Source organism: Cydia fagiglandana, chromosome 7 (assembly GCF_963556715.1).
Source record: "Cydia fagiglandana chromosome 7, ilCydFagi1.1, whole genome shotgun sequence".
In the NCBI taxonomy this organism is placed as follows: domain Eukaryota; kingdom Metazoa; phylum Arthropoda; class Insecta; order Lepidoptera; family Tortricidae; genus Cydia; species Cydia fagiglandana.
In genome coordinates this window covers 11,459,496-11,483,387 of record NC_085938.1, presented here as the reverse complement: position 1 = coordinate 11,483,387, position 23,892 = coordinate 11,459,496, and the positions used below count along the sequence as shown (strand labels likewise).

The 23,892-nt window shown below is 37.7% G+C and overlaps 3 protein-coding genes across 3 annotated transcripts in view; 1 reads left to right on the top strand and 2 right to left on the bottom strand.

Annotated features, from left to right (window-relative positions):
• The window catches only part of LOC134665896 (protein FAM13A), a 212,066-nt gene that overhangs the window by 83,315 nt on the left and 104,859 nt on the right, over window positions 1-23,892 (top strand). The window lies entirely within an intron of this gene.
• The window catches only part of LOC134665892 (folliculin-interacting protein 2), a 163,718-nt gene that overhangs the window by 76,223 nt on the left and 63,603 nt on the right, over window positions 1-23,892 (bottom strand). The window lies entirely within an intron of this gene.
• The window catches only part of LOC134665922 (bifunctional 3'-phosphoadenosine 5'-phosphosulfate synthase), a 46,498-nt gene continuing 23,333 nt past the window's right edge, over window positions 728-23,892 (bottom strand). The window contains exons 2-14 of the mRNA XM_063522980.1: window positions 21,101-21,275; window positions 18,014-18,186; window positions 17,772-17,909; window positions 17,053-17,172; window positions 13,219-13,359; window positions 11,195-11,257; window positions 10,773-11,012; window positions 10,154-10,309; window positions 7,876-7,981; window positions 4,641-4,783; window positions 4,009-4,170; window positions 2,981-3,089; window positions 728-2,314 (exon numbers count right to left, since the gene is read on the bottom strand). Of these exons, the coding sequence (XP_063379050.1) occupies window positions 2,205-2,314; window positions 2,981-3,089; window positions 4,009-4,170; window positions 4,641-4,783; window positions 7,876-7,981; window positions 10,154-10,309; window positions 10,773-11,012; window positions 11,195-11,257; window positions 13,219-13,359; window positions 17,053-17,172; window positions 17,772-17,909; window positions 18,014-18,186; window positions 21,101-21,275 (1,836 nt within the window). The 3' untranslated portion in view covers window positions 728-2,204. The remainder of the gene's footprint in view (window positions 2,315-2,980; window positions 3,090-4,008; window positions 4,171-4,640; window positions 4,784-7,875; window positions 7,982-10,153; window positions 10,310-10,772; window positions 11,013-11,194; window positions 11,258-13,218; window positions 13,360-17,052; window positions 17,173-17,771; window positions 17,910-18,013; window positions 18,187-21,100; window positions 21,276-23,892) is intronic.

Here is a 23,892-nt window from a genome sequence, read left to right as displayed (position 1 = left end):
GAAACGGTTGCCCATATTGACATAGTTTCTATGGAGAAAATATAGAGCTTAGGCTAAACAATCCCCCTTTTGCGGAAAGGATCGTCGTGCCTTTCCACCCTGTATATTATGAAGCCGAGAATGTGTCGTAGTAGAGGTAATATAAGTATGTAATGTACTACAGAGGTAACGATGGCGACTTTGAATGAAGGTTTAGATTAGCAATCCTTGTTTTATTATTGTCTCTGGCAGTAAAATAGAGTTCAGCAAAGAGTGTTAATCGGCATGCGGCTTATCATTTTTGATGTTGTTACCCGAATTAGAGATAATGTACCTAATGGTGTGTATTTAATCGTCACTGATTTTATAATGAATGATACCACTACATTAAGTTTCTAGTGATAGGTAGATAACTACCTATTTGCGGATAGTTTTCAGAACAAAATTGTATAGAGCGTATGTGATCGTGGAATCTAGCCATTTTTGTATTTTTCTTATATATGTTAGAATAAGAATACCTACTTAGTTTGTTTAAGTTTCTAACAACCCAAAGTACCTACTAAATAGCTACCTACCTTAAATAAAATCTATTTTACTGCCGCCCAATAGTATGATGTTTGTAATGTTAATTTTATGATTTTTTACAAAACAAGATAGAAAATCATATCAGTATCAGTATCAGTGTATCAGTGACTTTCATTTTATAAGATTATGATATAATAAGAGATTGAGGATTTAAAAAAAGGAGTCACATTAATTACATATGTTTATTAGGTTTTAAAGCACCATATTAAATTACATTATTTAAACATCTTAATAATTTAACATCAACGTTCCGTCAAACAATAATATAACTATTCTTAAATAATCTTAATATAATAAACCAATAAAATACTCAAAATAATTTGATTGACTTTAAAATAGAATAAAAAAATACATAGTACTTTATGAGTACGCTATACAAGCATTGTAATAAAAAAATATGGCAGGAAGAAATAAATGTACAATAATTTTACTTTAATAAGAAGTCACTTTACGGAATGTAAAGAGTATAAAACACATTTATTTTTGAATACACTGTATCGGAATGCACAGCACTTATAAAAACAAACAACAAAAAACCACCACATTTATAATACTTAAGTACACGTAAAAATAATATATATCTTCATTCAATCGGAAGAAATGGATTGGAATTAATATTTACACCTAATGGCTCAAAACATACTCTAATATTCTACATTATACTTCGATCAATAAACAAACCATTTATTGCAACAACACCAAAATAAAATCTCTTCATCCCGGCTTAGAGCCACTCCACACTAGTCTCCCGAACTTCGGCGTCTAGTCTATGTGTAAGGCCCGAGTGGACGCTCGAAGCGGAGTGTTCGGCGGGGCGTGCAGCGTGGCGTCGGGCTCACAAGTGATTTGAGCAGCGTACACTGAGGCCGCTCCTATATGTTTGCATTTGTTTAACATGTACGCCCCGCCCCGCTGCACGCTCAACTCGAGCGTCCACTCAGGCCTTACACTATGGCTGCTGCTCGACGCAAAGGTGGCGCAACTGCGCACGACGCCATTTTCCATAGCGCTGACTAGACGCCGACGCTCAAAATAAGCTAGTGTGGAGTGACCTTAGTGCCTTGAAATTTTTCATTACTAAAGTTTATACAAGGCTATTTCTTAAATAAAATAGTAATAGTCACCCATTATAACATAATAGCTGTACTCCTTTCTACTTACGTAACTAAGGATGATATTCCAACTGTCCAATTTATTTGTCCAATGTCAGTGCGTCTCACTTTCTCATTAAAGTAAAATGTGAGACTCAATACACATTGGACAAAAAATTGGATAGGTGGATACCACCCTATTTTTTTTTTATATTCTGACCTTCCCCATATTCCAAGTCAGGCAGTGCCACGTTATTTGAAATAACGTACGCTAGATGTGGCAGGCAAATCTTTGCTATCGCTATAAACCCAAGCGCAAGAATTGATGGAAAGAGATGTCAAAGAGCTTATATTCCTATTAATAATTGTCATTAATTATCGGCATTAATTAAAAAAAAACATTGTGTAAGTATAACATAAGTTTTCTAATCATTCGTTGCATTATATACTTAGCCAATAAATCGTTAGCAGATTTGATGAGCTTAAGGTCATTTATTTGGTCAAAATTTCGATAGTTCTAAGACTAATAATTGATAGGACGGAAGAAACTTAGTTGGTGTCCATTTTAGCTTTGAGCGACTGATAATACTCGGCAAGGACTCTCCATGCTGATGGCGCCATGAAACCTTTGGGTGGCTCCTTTCCAGACTTTGCAAGACCTGTGTGAAAAATTATACAAAGATTAATCTAAGCCACAGAATAAATAATAGTACTAGGTACAGAAGACTCACTCTCTAACAAAACGCGTCTGCTACGATTAGGACAGATATGACCGCTAGGTGGCGACAGCGCCACGCGCGGGTTATAGCTAGCAGCCAAAATTGGTGTGGGACAGATGTACTTGTTACCTGCTACAAAGCGACGAAATCACGGAGTGAGCCACGCCTGGCCTTAATACCTACTACCTGGCTACCATACATCCAGCAACTTTTTTTTTTAGAAACATGTTCTTGGGTGATAAGTTGTTACAACTCGTAAAGAGGTTAAAGGAAATGTATGATGACTAGCATTTAGTCAGAACTTCTTGGCTCTCTCTCTCTTGTGCAAGTTCTGAGCAAGTTTTTCCAGTGGGTCGATAGCGGCCCAATGGACAAACATACCTAGATTAAGTAAATGTTAATTATTAAACACTTTTTTCAATCGCAAAAGTTACTTATCCTCTAGCCGTCCAGACGTCAAAACTTGCCAAGAAAAATGCAATGCAATGCAATGCAAAATAAAGATTCAAATTAGAATGGAACAGGAGACCTTTTTATAGGTCTCTGGACGCTAGAGGTTATAATAGTTATAATATTTTAGGTCAGTTTTTATTTTACGATAGTTACCTCGCATCCGAGTTCCAGATATGAAGTCGAAGTCCTCCTTCCGCGTGGGATCGAAGAACGCCATCTTACCCACGGAAGTGTCGTACGCCGCCACGCGGAACGGGATGATCTGCGGAAACAATTTAACTATTGGTACGGTCGCCATGTAGGGTGTGTGAGGTAGATACAAGTTGTTGTGTTTACATTGCTTGTGGAGATTCGCCTATTATTTTAATTCGTTATTAGGGTTCCGTACCCAAAGGGTAAAACGGGACCCTATTACTAAGACTCCGTCCGTCCGTCTGTCTGTCTGTCATCAGGATGAAACTAATGAACCATGATAGCTACATGCCACATGCCAGTTGAAAGCTACATGACAGTTGAAATTTTCACAAATTATGTATTTCTGTTGCCGCTATTTAGTGGCGGATTTGCAGTCTTTGCCGCCCTAGGCCCCAGCCCCTGTAGCCGCCCCTTTCTCAGCACCCATCATATTGGCTACATTTTGAGTTGTTTCTTGATTTTTTGTCACAATTTGCCGCCCCTAATATCTTGCCGCCCTAGGCCCGGGCCTACTTGGCCTTAGGGCAAATCCACCACTGCCGCTATTACTATTACAACAAATACTAAAAACAAAATAAAATAAACTTTTAAGTGGGACTCCCATACAACAAACGTGATTTTTGTGCCGTTTTTTGCGTAACAGTACGGAACCCTTCGTGTGCGAATCCGACTCGCACGTGGCCGGTTTTCAAATACTATTTTGATTAGTGACAAATATTTCTAACCGATTACTGATGGGGTAAGTTGCCTAAAGTCTAAGTAAAGTCCCCAATCCGCATTGGGCTAGCGTGGGGACTATAGCCCAAGCCCTCTCGCGCATGAGAGGAGGCCTGTGCTCAGCAGTGGGACGTATATAGGCTGAAATGATGATGAATGATGAAGTTGCCTAAATTTTAATTGTTTGCTTTTATTAAGTCTCAAACCTTGTATAATGTTTATTCTGCAATGACTAGCTTAGGTGAGATATAACGTAATGGTAGTAATACCTCGAGATCGTTCAGGCCGGGTGCCATCTTGAGCACCATGGCGCCGTAGCGCGGGTCGTACAGGTCGCCGCCGCCGGCCGGGTGCGGGAGGCCCGCCGGGTCCCGCCCTACTATGTAGTGGTTGGCGCCGGCATTCATGCGGCACTTGGCGTGCCATTGCACCTACGAAAATAATAATTTGATGAGATTCAATGTATTAAACAGTTTAGATTTTCGATGACATATAAGCTAAGTAATGTAATATGTAAGTAGTTTCTATATGGTACTATACTAGTATACTTTAATTTTGGTTTGGGTACCTTTGAATCAGTCGCGTGGCACGATGTTATTGCATTTATTTTTTATGGATATGTATACTAAGTAAAGACAAAATAACACTTATATTTGCATTTTTAATAAAAGTGACACGACTCCCGTGAGACACAGACATATTAAATATATTAAATACGTGAGTGACCCGTTTTTAATATATTTAAAAGTAACACGCAATAAAATTGTGACTCGCGATACACTTCACCTGAAATTACCCTTTTCAGCTATCCTAAAATTGCATGTTTTATATGAATTCAAGCATTTTGCTCACAATGCATGCAGGAAACATGACAAAACACAGTGTATATTTTTGGCTATACCTCAGTAGGTCCAGCATACATCATAGGCGAGGGGAAGATAGCCAATATAGTAGACTGCGGGTCCAAGACGCCTTCACTGAGCACCGCCTTGTGCTGGTTTATCCGGGTTTCCAACGGCACATCGTCGTCTTTTGTCCATCCACCTAGAAACAATTAAAACAAACGTTAATTAAAATCCTATTATTTACAACTAAAGGCTGCTTTACTGTCTTCTTTATGTAAAAAGCTGCACACGAAAAATCGTAGCGATTTCAGATTGCGAACGATTACAAATTAACAATCCCTCATCGCCATCTACATGATCTACAAGTTACAACAAAACTGGTCGCGTAGCCAACGTGCTAATCGTTAATTCTCCGTAGCGTATCGTAGTCATCTCTCTCTATCACTCTTCCCCGCTAGTGCGACAGTGACAGTATATATAATTATGCGCGTGGAATAAAGATAGCAACAGGCGGATCTATGTACGATCTATGTTGAAAGCGCCTCTACTGTAGCCGGCAATTATAGAAAATCGCATGCGATTTATTGCAAGGTCTGTGAAGCTTTTTAAAGAACTTTGCTCGCGAACCATAAACAAATTCACGTTTGTTTTTCACTGAAATTATGAATATGTGCATCTACCCCCAATAGTCTTTTTGTAGCTTGTCAAGTTGTTACTTCTTTTGCAGTTTCGTTTTTAGATCATTTTCAGATAAATCAGTTTAATCTCCCAGAAAGGCATTTTGTTAAATTAAAAACCGTGAGTATCTATTTTGTTTTTGGGCGTAGATAAAAGCATATCGTGGGTTTGCACAAGTAAAGTTAATTGTTGAATATCTGTGAGACATATAAAAACCCAAAAATGCGTATTTTCCAAGAGATAAGACCTAGCTAGATCGATTGATCGCCCGACTGATCGCCCCCGAAAACCCCCATATAGCAAATTTCATCGAAATCGTTAAAGTCGTTTCCGAGATCCCAGAAATATATTTATAAATTAAACAAGAATTGCTCGTTTAAAGGTATTAGATTATTTTATATTTTTTTCGATGATATAGGTCCCTTGATATAGGTAATTGTTCGCGTACTAGTATAATATTGATAAATAAAGTTTAAATTGACCTTAGAATTCGGGTAGACATAGAAAATATTAATGTATAAACAAATAATCTAATCAAATGATTTTCGGAGTCATTTTCATACCAGTAAACTTTCAAGAATCATATAGTGTGTAAAGTAATGATCGAAGACATTTATATTATGTATATAACAAACACAAATAGGGCGTTTTGTTGTGTGAATAATATTTATTTTAAGTAAGTACGTTTTTTATTATTTTTCAGATCAATATGTCTATAGTAAAGTTTCTGGATGCAGAAATAGGAGATATGAGACCATCTATATTTATACGATATTTGAAATCGATCGCTCCACATGGCACATCAGATGAAGAAATCAAGTATTTTGGTCTCAGGCAATTGCCAATACAAGCACAGCTTTACCTAGCAACCGCGCGTGATGACAGAAGTCTAGAAGAAGTGGGAAAAGCCGCAGATAGAGTGATGGAACTCATAAAGAAAGATAAAGAAAGTAAGGAATCTTTACAGCTGCAACTTGACAAGTTGAGTGCTGAGTTAAAAACACTGAAAATGACCGTGGAAAAACTGTCTCGAATACCCTGTGGGCATGATGATCAAAATTGTGACAGATCTCGGAGTCGTTCTAAAGACAGAAGATGCAGGTCTCCTAGTAGCTCGGGGTCTCAGTCATCTGGAGATAGTGACACGAAATTGTGCTGGTATCACAATAAATATGGAGGAAACGCACATCATTGCGTTTCTCCATGCTCTTTTGGTTCTTATTAGAGATGCAACGGATAGTTGTTTGGCCGGATACCGGATATCCGGCCTGGACACTGGCCGAATATCCAGTATCCGGCCGGCGGAACTATACCTACATATCGGTTTTTCAGGTGCGCATTCTGCAGGTTTGACCTATTTCCTAGTAAACGTTCGCGCGGACTCATTTCTAGGTTCGAAATGAGTGCGCGTGCATGTCAGTGGAATGATTAAATTATTTTAAAATAATAAACAAGTACGATTATGACCGTGTCTGTTTTTTAAATCCAATTTGTTTACTCCGAAATCAAGCAATGTTACTATATGATAGAAGGTCACTATCCGGTATCCGGCCGGATAGTAAAATAATGGCCGGATAGGCCGGATACCGGATAGTCACCGGATATCCGGTGCATCTCTAGTTCTTATTAATATCCGTAACTTGCTACGACTGTATATTATATTTTTTCATAGTTTTCGTTTGTAATTACTAATTAAGATTAACAACCTACCTAATCAGCTAATAACGTAATTATGTATTGGTTATGTAGGTACTAAAATATATATAACTTAATGATATTTTTCTTGTTTGAATTTTACGATTTATGTAAAATGTCTGATTGTTGAAATTAAAACCAAATGTGGTTATTTTATTTTGTTTTCATTTGCCAAATGGCCTGAAAAACTCGGCATCCTACGTCATTCAATTCTGTAATAATTGTCTGTATCTTTATGTATTCAAATAAAAGTAAACAAAATCTACCCTCAAATGGCTCCGTAAGCCAGGTGAGAGTAGATGAAATCATTACACGATCAAATAATGTAGGTTAAACTCAGGTTGTTCAGTGACAGATCCATGGCGGTTTTGTATTTGGTTGGTACCAATAAATGTTATAACTACCCGAAAATATACAAATTATTTGTTTACTTTTATTTAAATACCTAAAGATACAGAGTATGTGTGTTACCAGTGATGACTTACGGCACGGCTCCAAAACGTGATCGTTCACTATCGGCCTCATCTCAAAACTCAAAGTCGCTCAACAAGCTATGGAGAGGGCTATGCTCGGAGTTGCTCTACGTGATCGAATCAGAAACGAGGAGATCCTTAGACTAACTAAAGTCACCGACATAGCCCACCGGATTAGCAAGCTGAAGTGGCAATGAGCAGGCCACATTGCACGCAGAGAAGATGGCCGATGGGGTCGAAAAGTGCTCGAGTGGAGACCGTGGTCTAGCAAGCGCAGCATAGGACGTCCACCCACAAGATGGACAGACGACATTGTTAAGGTCGCTGGAAGACGCTGGATGCGGGCCGCTTCCAACCGGTACGTATGGAGGTCCAAGGGGGAGGCCTATGTTCAGCAGTGGACGTCTTATGGCTGAGATGATGATGACAGAGTATAGATACTTACCCAATGGATGGAGTAGCAGCACCGGCTTCTTGTATCCCCTCTCGGTCAGCTGACGCTGCGTGTCTTGCATCAGGAGCGCGTGACCGTTATGGATCGGGTTACGTAACTGTTCGACAAATAATAGTACATTATTGTCGAGGCTCGGAAGTAGCTACTTGCAGGCTGAGGATTCGTTTTAAACGGACGACCTTGGGAGTCCGTTTAATTGAATCCGAAGCCAGCAAGTAGCCTTCCAGCCGAGTCATATATAGTGCTTTTCTCAAAAATGGTGCAAGAAATATAAATATCTTAGAAATATTTTACAAAAGCAACGTTCGTACATATATATTTTGACAAAAAAAAGCCCTTCCCGCCTTTTTACTTTTTTTAATAAAAAAATAGAAGTGTATTTTTCTGCCAAAAATACGCCAACCTATTTGAGACATCTAAATAGTCGCGGTACTAATCATCTGTTTGGCTGTTTAATGGACCTGTGCCTTCATTTGGTATGGTCATTTCAACTTTTAAAAAGTTTGGAACTCGACAAATAATGGAATTTGTATGCAACATTGCAGTCCCAAAATCGAGACTGCAATGTTTTTAACTTTTTAATTTTTGACTGACCATAAACTACGCGCTTCGCGACCTATTTTTTAGACGGCAAAGTCGACTTTGCCATCCATTTTTGAGAAAAATGGGTATTGTTTTCTTGTTATCGTAAGTATACATGGGTCTACGAGGTTTAGAGCCAGTACCGTATGTTGCATTTCGTTTTATTAGAATGAACGTACTTAAGGAAAAGGGTTTAACCCACAAAATCTGTCAATAAAATTTTAACGTTCTTTCAAAAAGTAATTTATGTCATTACATGATAAAATGAGAGAGAATGGACCAAGAGCAGTATTCGCCAACTAGATTGCACCTCAGGCTTTCCAACAAACAATATACGAAAAAAAATTTACATTAATTTTCTTACCTATATCTTATGTCACATAAAAGAGTCCTATGGGTTAGTTGTGCGCAAGTACCATTTGAATGGAACAGGATAGACCACTATTTGATCTTAACAAAATCTTCAATCATTTTATGATTTCGTTCCCAGGCCGGGCAACCCGATAGTCGGGATCATGGTACTACTGTGTCAAACAGATCACTGTGTTACGTTCTTTCCTGTAGACATACACAAGAGTTAAGGACTAAAAAGGTTAATTTTCATATTTAACCCTTACCCACGTAAAAAGGTCCTCCTCCAAAGGAGAGAAAATTAGCGTGTTCGTGCGAACTGTACATTTTTCTCTCCTGTGGGCAATAGTTAACAGCTTGTGGGCATGTAAGTAATGATTTTATCATAGTTCTGTAAATAAAAGGAGGAACTTTTTACGTGGATAAGGGTTAAATAAGAAAATTAATCTTTATAGCCCTTAACTCTTATGTATGTCTACAGGAAATAACGTAACACAGTGATCTGTTTGACCCTACTGCTTTATATGACGAAATTGTTGTGACCTGGCGCGGACGTCTTGTTTGGCTGGGTGGCACTAAATGTGTTAAGCATAGACTAGGAATCCTCTAGACGGAGTTTAGAGCAACTATTTCATGAAACCGATGCTGCCAAAAATACAGGGGTGCGGGGGACGAGGTGAGCGAGTCCCGTGCCGTGATTGGTCCGTTCAAAGACACGGGCGTCACAAAAAGACACTTAAAATGGAGTAAAACTACCGTATATTTGTGGCAGAGGGTGTAGCGCTACTATGCTCAGTCTGGAGGATGTCTTGTCTGTGGTTAAGTGACAAAGATACCTGGAGCGCGAACACGGCGTCGGCCCCCAGTTCCCGGAACTTGGATCGCAGCTCGTTCGGCGTGAGGCGGTACAAGTCGAGCCAGCGCACTCGCTCGAACACTTCGATGATGCCGCCGACCAGCCAGTCGGGCGACTCCTATTTGATCAATTGACAAAGATACCTGGAACGCGAACACGGCGTCGGCCCCTAGTTCCCGGAACTTGGATCGCAGCTCGTTCGGCGTGAGGCGGTACGAGTCGAGTCCGTCGTGCCAGCGCACTCGCTCGAACACTTCGATGTTGCCGCTGACCAGCCAGTCGCCGGACTCCTATTTGATATTAAGTCACTAAGATACCTGGAACGCGAACACGGCGTCGGCCCGTAGTTCCCGGAACTTGGATCGCAGCTCGTTCGGCGTGAGGCGGTACAAGTCGAGCCAGCGCACTCGCTCGAACACTTCGATGATGCCGCCGACCAGCCAGTCGGGCGACTCCTATTTGATCAATTGACAAAGATACCTGGAACGCGAACACGGCGTCGGCCCCTAGTTCCCGGAACTTGGATCGCAGCTCGTTTGGCGTGAGGCGGTACGAGTCGAGGCCGTCGTGCCAGCGCACTCGCTCGAACACTTCGATGTTGCCGCCGACCAGCCAGTCGCCGGACTCTTCGATCATCTGTCAATAGTGTAACCTTGTTAAATTCAGGTACCATTTTTAAATCAACAATCAAAATTAAAAACTTCTTTCGTTCGAAATACCAGTCGAAGACGTCGAGCCGGACAGGCTGTCTTTGATTTCGGTGGACACTGGTGACACCACGGGCGACGCGTTGACCACAGCGCTCAAGCGAAAACAAACCTTATGTCTATTCTCATAAAGTTTACTTTAATATAAGGATGTCCAGTGTGATGAATAGTCAATTGCTTCCCACACCAGGCGACGGCTTGACCGCAGCGCTCAAGCGAAAACAAACCTTATCTCTATTCTCATAAAGTTTACCTCAATATTAAATGCTTTCCAAATCTATACCTAATCCTTTCTATGCGAGTAGAATTCAGTGCGAGCGCGTAAAATGGCAACCAACTGGCTGCCAGTGCTCTCATTCGAATTGAAACCACTCAGTATTAATAAAGTTTACCTTAATATAAGGATGTCCAGTGTGATGAATAGTGAATTGCTTCCCACACCTATACTCCTTTCTGTGCGGGTAGAATTCAGGAGCGCGTAATATGGCGACCGGCTTCCCGCCATACACAAGCGTGATAGCCTCGGAACCGGAGAGGTTGTCTTTGATTTCGGTGGTGACAGGCAACACAACGGGCACTGACTGGTTTACCACGGAGCCGTCAGCGAGGGTTAGGCAGTTGAAGTTTAAGGCCTGTAATAGACAGAAGTTTATTTAAGACTAATTATAATATCTTACGATAGAGTCCTTTCGAAAGTCAATCCAAGCTTAACATAAATCTCTTAATTGATATGTATGGAAAGTATAAGATTAAAAAAAAAATTTGGTAAATTTAGAAATATGCGCAGGTACCTAATTATTATTTATGAACTTACTTGAAGATATTCATTTTCCCGCATGAATCCTTTGAGAGGATAAGCCCATCCTTCTGAGAGTACCTATAAACAGAACAATGTTTTAGTATTACCTCTAACATATATTTCCCTACTGCAAGTATACTTTTTACCAAGCTTATTTATCATTGGCATATTAATAAAGCTACCTACTCCTGGCTACTGGTCAGAATTAAAAGATCACCATTGAAATAACTTAAATGGGGAAGGCTGATAATAAATAAGTAAGGGCTGATTTAGACCGCGCGCGAACCAGTGTTGGCCGTAATGGTTAATTCTAATTAACAATTAATCAATTGCATTAACCAATAATTCCGCAATTAATCAATTGCATTACGCATCAATTTAATTAAAGTTAGTTAGAATTGAATCTTGAGACGTTTAATTACATTGATTGTCAATCTAATTGCCTATTTAATGGCATTAAAGTTTCAAAAAATTAATTATAATTACTCTCAATTGCATTAACGTTTAATGGAATTAAATATTTTTTTCATAAACTAATAATTAATGTTAATTTTGCTTGAAACTATTAAAATGGGAATACACTCATTATTGGTGTATTTTTATTTGTCCCTGTCATATGTGAGTTTGAGACAAATGGGAAACGGGGACAAATGGGATTTATTCATTTATATGAAGCGCTTATTCCATCTGCTCCAGGCGGGAACAAATGGGAAAATATTGGATAATGATGTGTTCCCATTTGTCCCCACACCAATAAAGTGGGGAAAAACGGGAATAACTTATATGCAAAATAAATATAAATAAAATAAATAAAATAAATAAAATAAATAAAATAAATAAAATAAATAAAATAAATAAAATAAATAAAATAAATAAAATAAATAAAATAAATAAAATAAATAAAATAAATAAAATAAATAAAATAAATAAAATAAATAAAATAAATAAAATAAATAAAATAAATAAAATAAATAAAATAAATAAAATAAATAAAATAAATAAAATAAATAAAATAAATAAAATAAATAAAATAAATAAAATAAATAAAATAAATAAAATAAATAAAATAAATAAAATAAATAAAATAAATAAAATAAATAAAATAAATAAAATAAATAAAATAAATAAAATAATAAATAAATAAAATAATAAATAAATTACATACAAAATAGCCAAGGCGGCACTCGGGCCGCAAGTGATAGGTTCACGAGCCGCATGCGGCCCGCGGGCCGCAGGTTGCCGACCGCTGCACTAGACCTTTGATCCCTTGAACGTCTTTATAAAATTACGATATTTATTCTTGTTAATTGTTAATTATCAATCACATGTTTAATTTTCATTAAACATTGTTTTAGTTTTTAATGGTTTGTAAAGCAATAACCATTAATTCTTTTTAATTGTTAGTGGTTCGTAATAAATTAACATTAATGCAAATTGATGTTCAATGCAATTGATAATTAATTTTCCTTCAACGGTTAATGGCTAATGGCAATTAACCTTTTCAATGGTTAATTTTTAATGGTCAATTGCATTAACGTTCGGCCAACACTGGCGCGAACTCGCATGCGATTTTAGTTACATTGCGGACTGTTGGTTACGTCCAATTCAACCAACCGATCAAAACCCGCAATGTAATGAAACTCGCATGCAAGTTCTCGCTTCGTGTAAATCGGGCTTAGACATGATGGCAATCTCGACTATAATACTAATAATATTTGTATGAAAAGCGACAGCTGCCGGAAAAAGGCAATTGTAGATGGCGTTCTCGACGATGGTACAAATTTGTATGGAATTCGACAATGCCATAAGCAATCAAATAAACAGTTGCCTTCCCCGTTCGATCAATCGGTCTAGTATCATCGCCCACAATGTTAACTGTACATAGATGGACCTTATGCCTTTTGTAATAAGGTCCACCGATGTACAGTTAGGAGTATTGCTGTTTGTACCGGCCGCGATATTACGTAACTAACACGCCAATAAAAATACGATTTCTGGATTTTAGTCAAGTTGATAAAAACAGGCAATATTGAACTTACCTGCACCCACATAAGGTCCAAAGTGGAAATTTCGACAGACGGCAACCTGGCCGCCTCCTCGATAGCGCTGGTCAACCTGTTCCCGTATATGAACAACTCTTCGACGCCAAGCTGGTTGCCTTCGAAGCTTGGAATAATGCCCTGCAAAAAAAAGTACATTTTAAAAACGTAAACAATATTTCACAAAATTGTAGAAACGTAAATTTTATAAAAGTGTAGCCTCTTAAGACCCACCATATAAAGTTATCAGTTATTTAATTTGAACCTTATTCTATACATAAATTAGAACGAATTTCGTTTGTTTTAAAAAGCAATGAAGCAAAAGAAATGCTACTTTATTTGCTGCATGAAAGGTTCAAATTAGGTTGCACGAATATGTACATTGTAATGTACATTTAGTCTCAGGAGGGTAGAGGTAAGAAAACACTCGAAAAATGCTCTGCTGCTCTGAATATATCGACGATCATTCATAACGTCAACAGCAGAGTAAAGTACATAGACGAAAAATAATGCGCTTGTACGGTTCAGACCCAGAAAAAGTTCTTTGAATAGGTATGTATACAGTATGTGTCTGACCATGGGGCTTTAATTAGGATTGTTAATTTTTTTTCAAATGTTCTATTTCGAAAACCATTTTATTTTATAACGTTTTTAAACAGTTTCCGACATTTGCTGCGATATAATAATTGAGGATTGAAGATATTTCAACAAATATCCTTATGACCTTAGTTTGACCTTCTCCTGGGCTGAATGTAAAGTAATTGCATAATAAAAGTTATCGAACCATAGTAAATAAATCCGTCACTCACGTATTGTCAGAGTTATCATTGTCATCGATTGTCATAACAAAAATTTTCAGTTAAACCGGTGCGCTTGTTTGTTACAATTTGATTTATAATTAATACCTAAACAGTAGATTTCATTGCTTAATAATATATCAAAAACCTGGTTTCTATGTGTGGGAATGATTCACAAAAATAATAGTTCGAATCCACGAAGACCTACGTCGTGAAAGATGGTGCCGTGAATTAAACTTGGAATACCTACCTACTTCACGTGTTACACACAGTATTGCTGTGAGAATCACTTCGATGTAAGTATAAAATTAATATTAATTACTACAATTAAGTATTTAAAAGCTCACTTTATTGGTAGGGTCGTGGTATCTATTTATTTTCTGTGGTAATGTAGCCAGAGTATCTAAAGGCAAACCGTTAAACAGAGATGGTGCCTACTAGAAAGAAGGAATATATATACAAGAATACATAGCCATACTCAAAATTCAGCCTGAAACTGCTTTAAAAAGATATAATTTCTAATTTCCAGGTACATGTTGCAGTTCAAGCTGCTGATATCATGGTGGACAAGACTTAATAAAGAGTTGTGAATAATAAAACATGTTTTTGTTTACCTACTTTTTTATTAATTTGGGAAATATGTTATATATGTTTCCAAAAAAAATAGTAACTTTACATTAAATGTATGTTTATCATGTTCTGCACGAGCATCTGACAATGATGGCTTCTTGTTGACCATCCAGAAGAGAAGTGTATGGTTTCTTATTTACTCTGTTCCCAGGCATTATTTACGGTCGTAAAGTATTACGACGATTAATAATTAATATGACGTTCGTTTGAATACAAAATGCTCAACTTTGTTCTGGGCCCAAGTGCAGTTACATATCGCACAGCTGTATCTAAATAGGAATCACGATGACCTGAAATAATAGGATATAATTTTATTAGCAAAATTGGCATGTTCCTAATATAGTAGTATAAGTATGTAGTACAATATCCAAACAATGGTGACAAGCCGGTAGAAAGCACCCACTGGGTGCTAAGCTACCTTTAGCAATGGACGCTTGTAACGATTTTATGAATCCAATCTTCTTACAAATCGAATCAGTTAAAATATATATGATGTAGGTAACTTACATTTGTATTTTTGCTCCCTTGATTTCAGCCAAAGAGCATATAATCACTACGTTTCAGCCAAGTTATGGTTGGAGTTGGATGCTATATGGATACATACTCCAATAAAACTAAGTTATATTATATAACTTAGGCAGATTTCTGGAATCAGCTTTCTCAAATTTATAGCGTAGGTATTTTGAAATTAATGATTCAAAATAAACGAGTTTTCCATTCCAGACGATTGTTATTTATAATATATTTATAGAAACACGTGACACTGACATTGTCGACAGGTGACATTACAATCAATTGACAATGACAACTATTTTTTTAATGCTTGTTGTTGCTTGTGCATTATCCTAATCAGCCGACGACATGTAATTTACGAGAAGTCGTATCTCATATTTTCAATAAATTATAAATATTCAACCGAGCCACGAATTACTAAATCATTCAAATTGGTATCTTAAATTAACCTATATTTTCAGAAAATAAAATAAAAATGGGGGTCTAAAAAAATTGAACAATCCTAATTGCAGGGCTTGATTTTACTCGCTAAATTGAGCTACTTTTACTATGGGACCAACCCTAAAATCGGGGATTTTTTTTTTGGCTTAGATTTTTTTTAGCTTCCATAGAAAACGTCGACATCTGATCAGCCAGCTCAGTAGATCAGTTTAGCGAGTAGAATCGAGCCCTAGATTTAAAGCCCGATGGTCAGTAACAGCCTGTATAACATAAGATATCTTATATAATTTATTTTTCTGCATATTATTTTATTGATAACTTTATTTGCATTTCATTCTGACAAATAATTAATAACTAGGCGTTATGGCGGAATCAAATGACAGGATCTAAAAAAAAAATTGCTATTTTGCGGAAAATATAATAAAAAATAATATTCCGCTATCTATTAAATATCAATTATCTAGCAAAAATAATAAATAAGATTAATTCCCGCAGAGTTGCGATGTTATCATTATTGTATTTGCTTGTGATATGACTATGACTTTGACGTAATATTTTACAGGCAGATTAAAGTTAATCTACGATCGTAATCATCTGCGATTGGCTAATCATAACAACAATTGTTATTTGTTACCGTATAAGTAAATAACTCTGGTTCTCGTGGCAAACTTCATTTAAATGGTATTAATTAACCTTAGGTGTGCAACTGTTTTAAAGGTATTATTAACCACATGCAGCGTGATAAACTTTAGACTGGAAATCTGCATACCTACGAAAGTTCACAATGGACAGCTCTTATTTACTTGTGTAGAAGAGGAACCAAAAGACAAGTGGTTTTTACGTTAGCCTCCAATGGGGATGGCAACTGTTAAAGGGATATATAGATGGCGTCAGCATAGGTTTCCGCCGTTTCTGTTTTTTTTTTCTATGTGATGCCAGCGTCATATGTAAAACTTTGATCGGGTAACCGCATAGACGCACGACTTTGGACTCCTCGGTGGAGGTGCCCACCATCTGCACCATCTTGCGTGATGCCAGTGAAGCCCTGAACTCCACCGGTGGCCATGTTTGTACCTAATGAAGTTTGGTATTTACATTAGCCTCCAATAGCCGCACGACTTGCATGGTGGACTCCTCGATGGACTTGCCCACTGTCTGCACCACCAGCTCGGGCACCTAGGGTCGCTCGTACTCTTGCGTGATGCCAGTGAAGCCCTGAACTCCACCGGTGACCATGTTTGTACCTAATGAAGTTCGATATATATGGTATTTACATTAGCCTCCAATAGCCGCACGACTTGCATGGTGGACTCCTCGATGGACTTGCCCACCGTCTGCACCACTAGCTCGGGCGCCTCGGGCCGCTCATACTCTTGCGTGATGCCAGTGAAGCCCTGAACTCCACCGGTGGCCATGTTTGTACCTAATGAAGTTGGATATAAATGGTATTTACATTAGCCTCCAATAGCCGCACGACTTGCATGGTGGACTCCTCGATGGACTTGCCCACCGTCTGCACCACAAGTTCGGGCGCCTCGGGCCGCTCGTACTCTTGCGTAATGCCGGTGAAGCCCTGGAACGGCAAACAGATAAATTAACAGATAAACAGACAAACGAGGTTTGCGACTAAAACCGACGATATGTATTAGCGTATCATCATCATTATGTCAGCCAGAGGACGCCAGGATCCACTGCTAGACATAGGCCTCCCCCAAAGAGTGCAATAATGACCGGTCTTGCGCCACCCGCATTCAGCGGAATCCCGCGACCTATATATACCAGGTCATCGGTCCACCTTGTAGGGGGTCTACCCACGTTGCGCCTTCCGGTACGTGGTCGCCACTCGAGAACCTTTCCGCCCCAATGGCCATCGGTTTTATGTGCTATGTGCCCCGCTGCCACTTAAGTTTAGCGATTCGGAGGGCAACATAGGTTATTAGCGTATAAATAGTGTACATAATTAACTATAATGTGATATACCCTTGTCTATACTGTATCGTCGTGTTGCTGTTAAATATGATATAAAAATGCCGTTGTTCTAAGTCAATTACATAACTTTAAGAGCGTGTCGTCGATAGAACATATTTGAGACAATTAAGGTTTTTTTACGATATTAAATAGTACAGTTCCATATCTCAATTTTAGGCAAATACTATAAAAAATAAAGTTGACCTTAATCTGTCCATCCCTGGCTTTTTTATACAGTCCCTTGGTATCTCTTTGTTCGCAAACTTCCAACGGGGTGTCGATGAAAACCTCGAAGAACGGGAAACCAGAGTCCGTATGTGTACGGCGCGCGACTTCTCGGTCCTGAATGGAAGAAAAACTTATAACTAAAATTACAACAGTAAGGATAACGAAACGTAGCGTAGAATTAGATTGAGCTTATACCTAGGACAGTGGTGGGTTCCTACCTCTGCAAATGGCGACACGAAACTGCAGAGGCATACATGGCCACTGTCTGCAAACAGTTTGGCCACCTCCGCGACTCGCCGGATGTTCTCCTCGCGGTCCTGCTTCGAGAACCCAAGGTTCTTGTTCAGGCCCGTGCGGATGTTGTCGCCGTCTAGCGCGTATGTGGGAATACCTGTCGATATAATCATTAAACTATATATAACAGATAAATGCGCTAAGAAAAATTCAAGTATAGAACAGACAACTGCCGCAGAAATCAGAGTTTTAGAAAACTCATGAAGCTACTATTGATTTGATTGGGGAAAATATATTAAGTGTGTTTCCAGATTGGAAAACGAATGATATTTGCAAGGCCAACGTTTGACATATATACCTAGGTACAAAATAATAAATATTGTTTGACGTTGATTCTAGTGTGATTCTAGTAAACTAGGTACTTACATACATTCAATATTTTTAGTGCTTATGGTACAGTCACCTGCAACAATATGTTACTCTTCGAAGACCGCAAAAATATGTGACACGCTCCTATGGCTCGACATATATTCAGATTCAGATGTTTTATTGGTAAAAGGCAATCATTTTACAAGTCAATAAATATAAATGTACAATATCTAACTGTTATTTACATTTCAGGCATTTACTGATTAATTATTATTACATATTGATATTAATATTATATATTTACATAATTTTTTGCATTTAATTGTCTCATTTCAAACATTGACAGAGAGAATCATATTATCTTTGTCTTACACTAGTACTAGCACCCAAAAGAAAAGGATGAGTATAGTTTTTTTGTTCTTATTTACTGACAATTTTTACCTATATATTTTTGGATTAGTGATGATATTCTATGATTCGAAAAAATCATCAATGCTATAAAAGGCCATGCCTAGAAGATATTCTTTTAATTTTTTAAGAAAGATTGCATCGGTTGGTGAATTTTTAATATCTGCTGGAAGAGCATTATAGATTTTAACGCCAAACACAGCGAGCGACTTGCGAGTTTTGCGAGACTTGCTAGTTTACAAAACGTTTATAGTAGACTTAGTTCTAATGAACTAAATTGTCTCCATTATAAGGTAAATATTTTGATACCTAATAAATAAACGGCAAGTTTGCGGCCTCATACTAGTTTAACTTTATGGTAAAACGAAAGTGAGTGACGGGAGATGGACGCGAGCGAGTTTGTATAAGATCGTGTTAGATATTTTTGCGGCCTTCGTCATGTAACATATTATTGCAGGTGACTGAAGTGACAGGTGAAGAACAAACCAAATATGAACTAGGAGGGTCAGTAACAAACTAACATAAGTACGAAACACTTCCGGTACTTAGTAGTCATGGCTAACCATGGCTCATGGCTAACACATCGTCACTTGTTTTTACTGCGTTCCGCGCATTTTTTTTGTCCGAACTGTTCGAAGTTTGACTCCTCGTTGTAACGACGAAATAAGGTAATGATGTACTTCTATAGGTATTCATTAGGAACTAGGTACCTACTACCATAGAATGACTACTTCAGGCACATTGTTGGCCGATCGTCGCTCATCGTTTGAAATTTGACTACTCGAAGAAATATCTAAGTGAATAAAGATTTATGAGAATACAAGTGCCTTGATTCACATTCTGACACATTTCCCTATTAATCCACACTACACAAGACGCCGATAAGAAATGTGGGTTTTACAATAGTCTTTGTTTTGAGTTAACCTAATCTAGTTTACAAAACGTTTATAGTAGACTTAGTTCTAATGAACTAAATTGTCTCCATTATAAGGTAAATATTTTGATACCTAATAAATAAACGGCAAGTTTGCGGCCTCATACTAGTTTAACTTTATGGTAAAACGAAAGTGAGTGACGGGAGATGGACGCGAGCATTCGGTTTTGAAATTCTTAGAGAGAAGTACCTACATTATACTCTGTGATAAACATCAAGGATAATCCGTTAAGGTTTGTAACAACCGGCCAATTTAAAAATGGAAACAATTCCAAGTTATATCGTTGCTACTCAGACTGGTACTCCAAACCGTTCTAACATCGTCACTAAGGCCGGTCCGAAAAAGGTGCAGACGAATCTCGCCTTGAGAAGTTGATATACCGAGTAAGTAATAGTGGCCTATTAAGAGTAACGATTACCTATCGCAGCTTCAAAACATTTTTGTCTAATGTTTAATTTGCCAAATCATCGTTTGATCGAATGCGTTTTTTCAGAACCGTCGGATTTTCAGAAGGGCCATAACATACCTATTCGTAAATGCAATCTAACCTAAAATAATGGCTACTATAGGTACAGATTGCCTTGAAAATTGATATGCTTTTGATTTTGAATAAAACGCGTTCCGATCATATAAAAATTTGGCAAATGAAACATCGGACAAAATTGTGTCTTGCCAACCCCACTAAGCCTGGTTAGCCAAACAATGCAGACAAACCTCATCTTGGTGAATGATACTAGGTGAGCTTATTGTACGTACATAATGGGCGTTTTTATGCTTTACCTTGGACGTACATGGTAATAACACGTTATAAAGTATAAAAGCTCCCAGTAGTAGTCTAAAACCAATTTTTAGACACCAAGTAGACTTCTAGCGTGAACGCAATAGTGGTCTTGCCAGCTCCACTAAGCCTGGCCGCGTAGCCAAGATACCAATCGCTTACGCTCCGTAGCGATCGAAACGCAACTGTCACTGTCGCGCTAATATGGAAGAGTGATAGAGAGACATAATGGTTTTCGTTGTCGAAGCGATAGCGATTGTAACCTTGGCTAGGCCGGCTGGTCAGCCAAACAGTGCAGACAAACCTCATCTTGCGATACTAAGTGAGCTTCTAGTACAAACAACGGGCATTTTTATACGTCCAAGTTGTACATGGTATAAACAAATTATAAAGTAACCTTTAGACTCCAAGTAGGCTTCTAGCGCAAACGCAATAGTGGTCTTGCCAGCCCAACTGGGGCCGGTCAGCCAAACAATACAGACAAACCTCAGCTTTCGATACTAAGTGAGTTTCTAGTACAAACATAACGGTAATTTTTATACGTCCAAGTTGTACACGGTATAAACAAATTATAAAGTAACCTTTAGACACCAAGTAGGCTTCTAGCGCGAACGCAATAGTGGTCTTGCCAGCCCCACTCAGGCCGGTCAGCCAAACGGTGCTGCCGCGAAAAGCGCGGCTGCCGAGCGCGCGGCTCCGCTTCGCCCGCGATACCGTGTGCTTCTGCTCTACCACATTCGTAGCCACTTGAGCGCACTGTAACAAAATTAAAATATAATTATTATCATCACCATTACTTATAAAACAACCGCCGCGTCTGTCTGTTTGTTTGTATGTATGCTCGTGATAAACTCAAAATCTACTATACGGATTTTCATGCGGGTTTCACCTATCAATAGAGTGATTCTTGAGGAAGGTTTAGGTGTATAATTAGTTATGGTTTTGTGTAACCCGTGCGAAGCGGGGGCGGGTCGCCCGTAAACCTCCTTCTCTTTACATCAATACCTTAACACTGGGTCGTGACATCAGATCATCAATTTCTCCTGCTAGTGTTCCGCTATCAAGTATTCCGGAAATCCGGATTATAACTAAACAGGGGGCCTACCGCGAGAATCGAAGTTTCGTTATCTGCTTCTCTATCTGCACTCTTACCCATTCGAGAGATAGAGAAGCAGATAACGAAATTTCAACTTTCCATTTTCGCGGTAGACCTTCAGTTGTAACATTATTAAGTGATGATGATGATAGTGATATAAGTAGAGATAAGTCATACAATTCAGATTTAGTAATATGTACTTCTAACTGCAGCATCTTTTTTAACAGGAAAATCTCGTCTACCAATGTAGATACGCCATGTCCAAGATTTTACAATAATTTAAGTACCTACAGGAAACGTGAATGAGGAAAAACTACATTAAACTCAGGACTTTTTGCATACTACCTACTTTATTTACGAGTATTTGTATAGATTAAAATTATAGGTAATTAAAAAATAATGATACGTTATCTTATCATGATTATGTTTACTAGTCAGTATGACTTTTTTCTATCATATCTAAAACGTGTCTAAAACTTTAGTTTCATGTGTTTTTTATCTGTTGAGTACAGGTGTTCTCATACTAGATAATAATCCTCATCTATACTTAATCTATTATCAAATATCTACTGAAGCTAAGGAAAAATTACACAGTCATATTGTTTTTTTCACAATTAGATTAAAATTGGATCCATCTTTGAAGATAACGAATCGGCGTAATTGAATTGCCCGCAATGAAGGATGATAAAACGAAGTAACAGATAATTTTATAATCACAGTGACAAATACAGTAAACTAATTCCGAACATTTAGGAATTCATAATTAAATAGAAACGAAATAAACAAAGCCGGCCAAGTGAGTGTATAAATAACGAAGTTACCTTTATACGCTTAAAGCAACAAAAAAGTCCGTACAAGCAAAAGGTAAGCAAGCATATGAGCTTTTATAAAACGGTAATATGTACGGAATGAGGTCCCCGGTAGCGGCACACTGATTGTGTCATGTGCTTGATAAATAGGTGAATACAAGTAAACAAGCTATTAAATATGTATAAGCTTATGATGAAATAAAAGCAAAAGTTGCATCTAGTTGTAATGATCCATTTTGCACAGGTAATCAAATAATCAAGCGGCAGCTGTACTCATTTATTCTCGTGTGATTTATGTTATGTCTCATAATGCTCCATAATCTAAGCCAAGTCAATTATTTACTTATTTGTTGTTGTAACTAGTTACAACAACGTCCTAAACGTTGTTGTTTGAAGAAATTAGAACAAAACAAAGAACACATGATAGATTTATTCACCCGCGCCCGAAGAAAGCATTTATACTTGCCGCGTTTATGTATCTTATTTATTATATTTATGAAATATATATTCATTATAAAAAAAGGAATAAGAAGAGAGCAAAACATATTCTAAAACTTTATATAATGAATTACACAAAAACGGTACAAGGTATTAGTAAAAAAAAAACCATAGGTACCAATTGAAGGTAACATTGAGTGTTTTTACAATCTCTTAGTTAAAACTTAAAACGATTAAATATTCGTTTTGTTAGCTATAACAAAACTTCCGTGCATAGGTTATGCGTTTAATTATTATAACTGTAATTAAAGTGTGACGTTGCGCACAATAAAGTGGCCTTAGTCAAAGGTTAAAGTTGCACTCAATCTATTACCTATAAAAACTATAAGGTCATATTTATATTTTTCAAGAGCTCAGTTGTTTTCTTCCTCTTCCTTAATAATAACGCGACAAAAACGAATCTAAATATTTATAGTATCACCCATACTAAAATATTTTTGTCAGTTTTGAGCTACTAGAGCAATTAAATTTCATAGTAAGAGGTCAATGTGGATAAGACCGTCTACCTACAAGCTATTTGGTCGATTCTAACTCTAGTATTTGTACCTACAATTTATATACATGCTACACAATACTCTCTTACAACCCTTCGACGTACAGACGGTCTGTAAAGAAGGAGCGAAGAGCTGCCATTCTGACTGTTTGGGCGACGTGTGTACGGCTGGTATTCCACCTGTCCAATTTCTTTGTCCAATGTCTATTTTGCCTCACATTTTTATGAGAGAGTGAGACGCAATGACATTGGACCAAGATATTGGATAGATGGAATACGCTATAAGATTTATTCCAGAATGACGGTCTTTCCAAAAAAATATCTGACTATAATTTCAAGGTACTAAGAATAGTGTACTTGGATCAAAATATAAAAGCGGACGAGATGCATTGCAAGTAAATTCAAATCAATCACGTATTTGACATTGGTTTTATAAGGATACATATATTTATAAGGATCTCTGAACCTAACCATTAA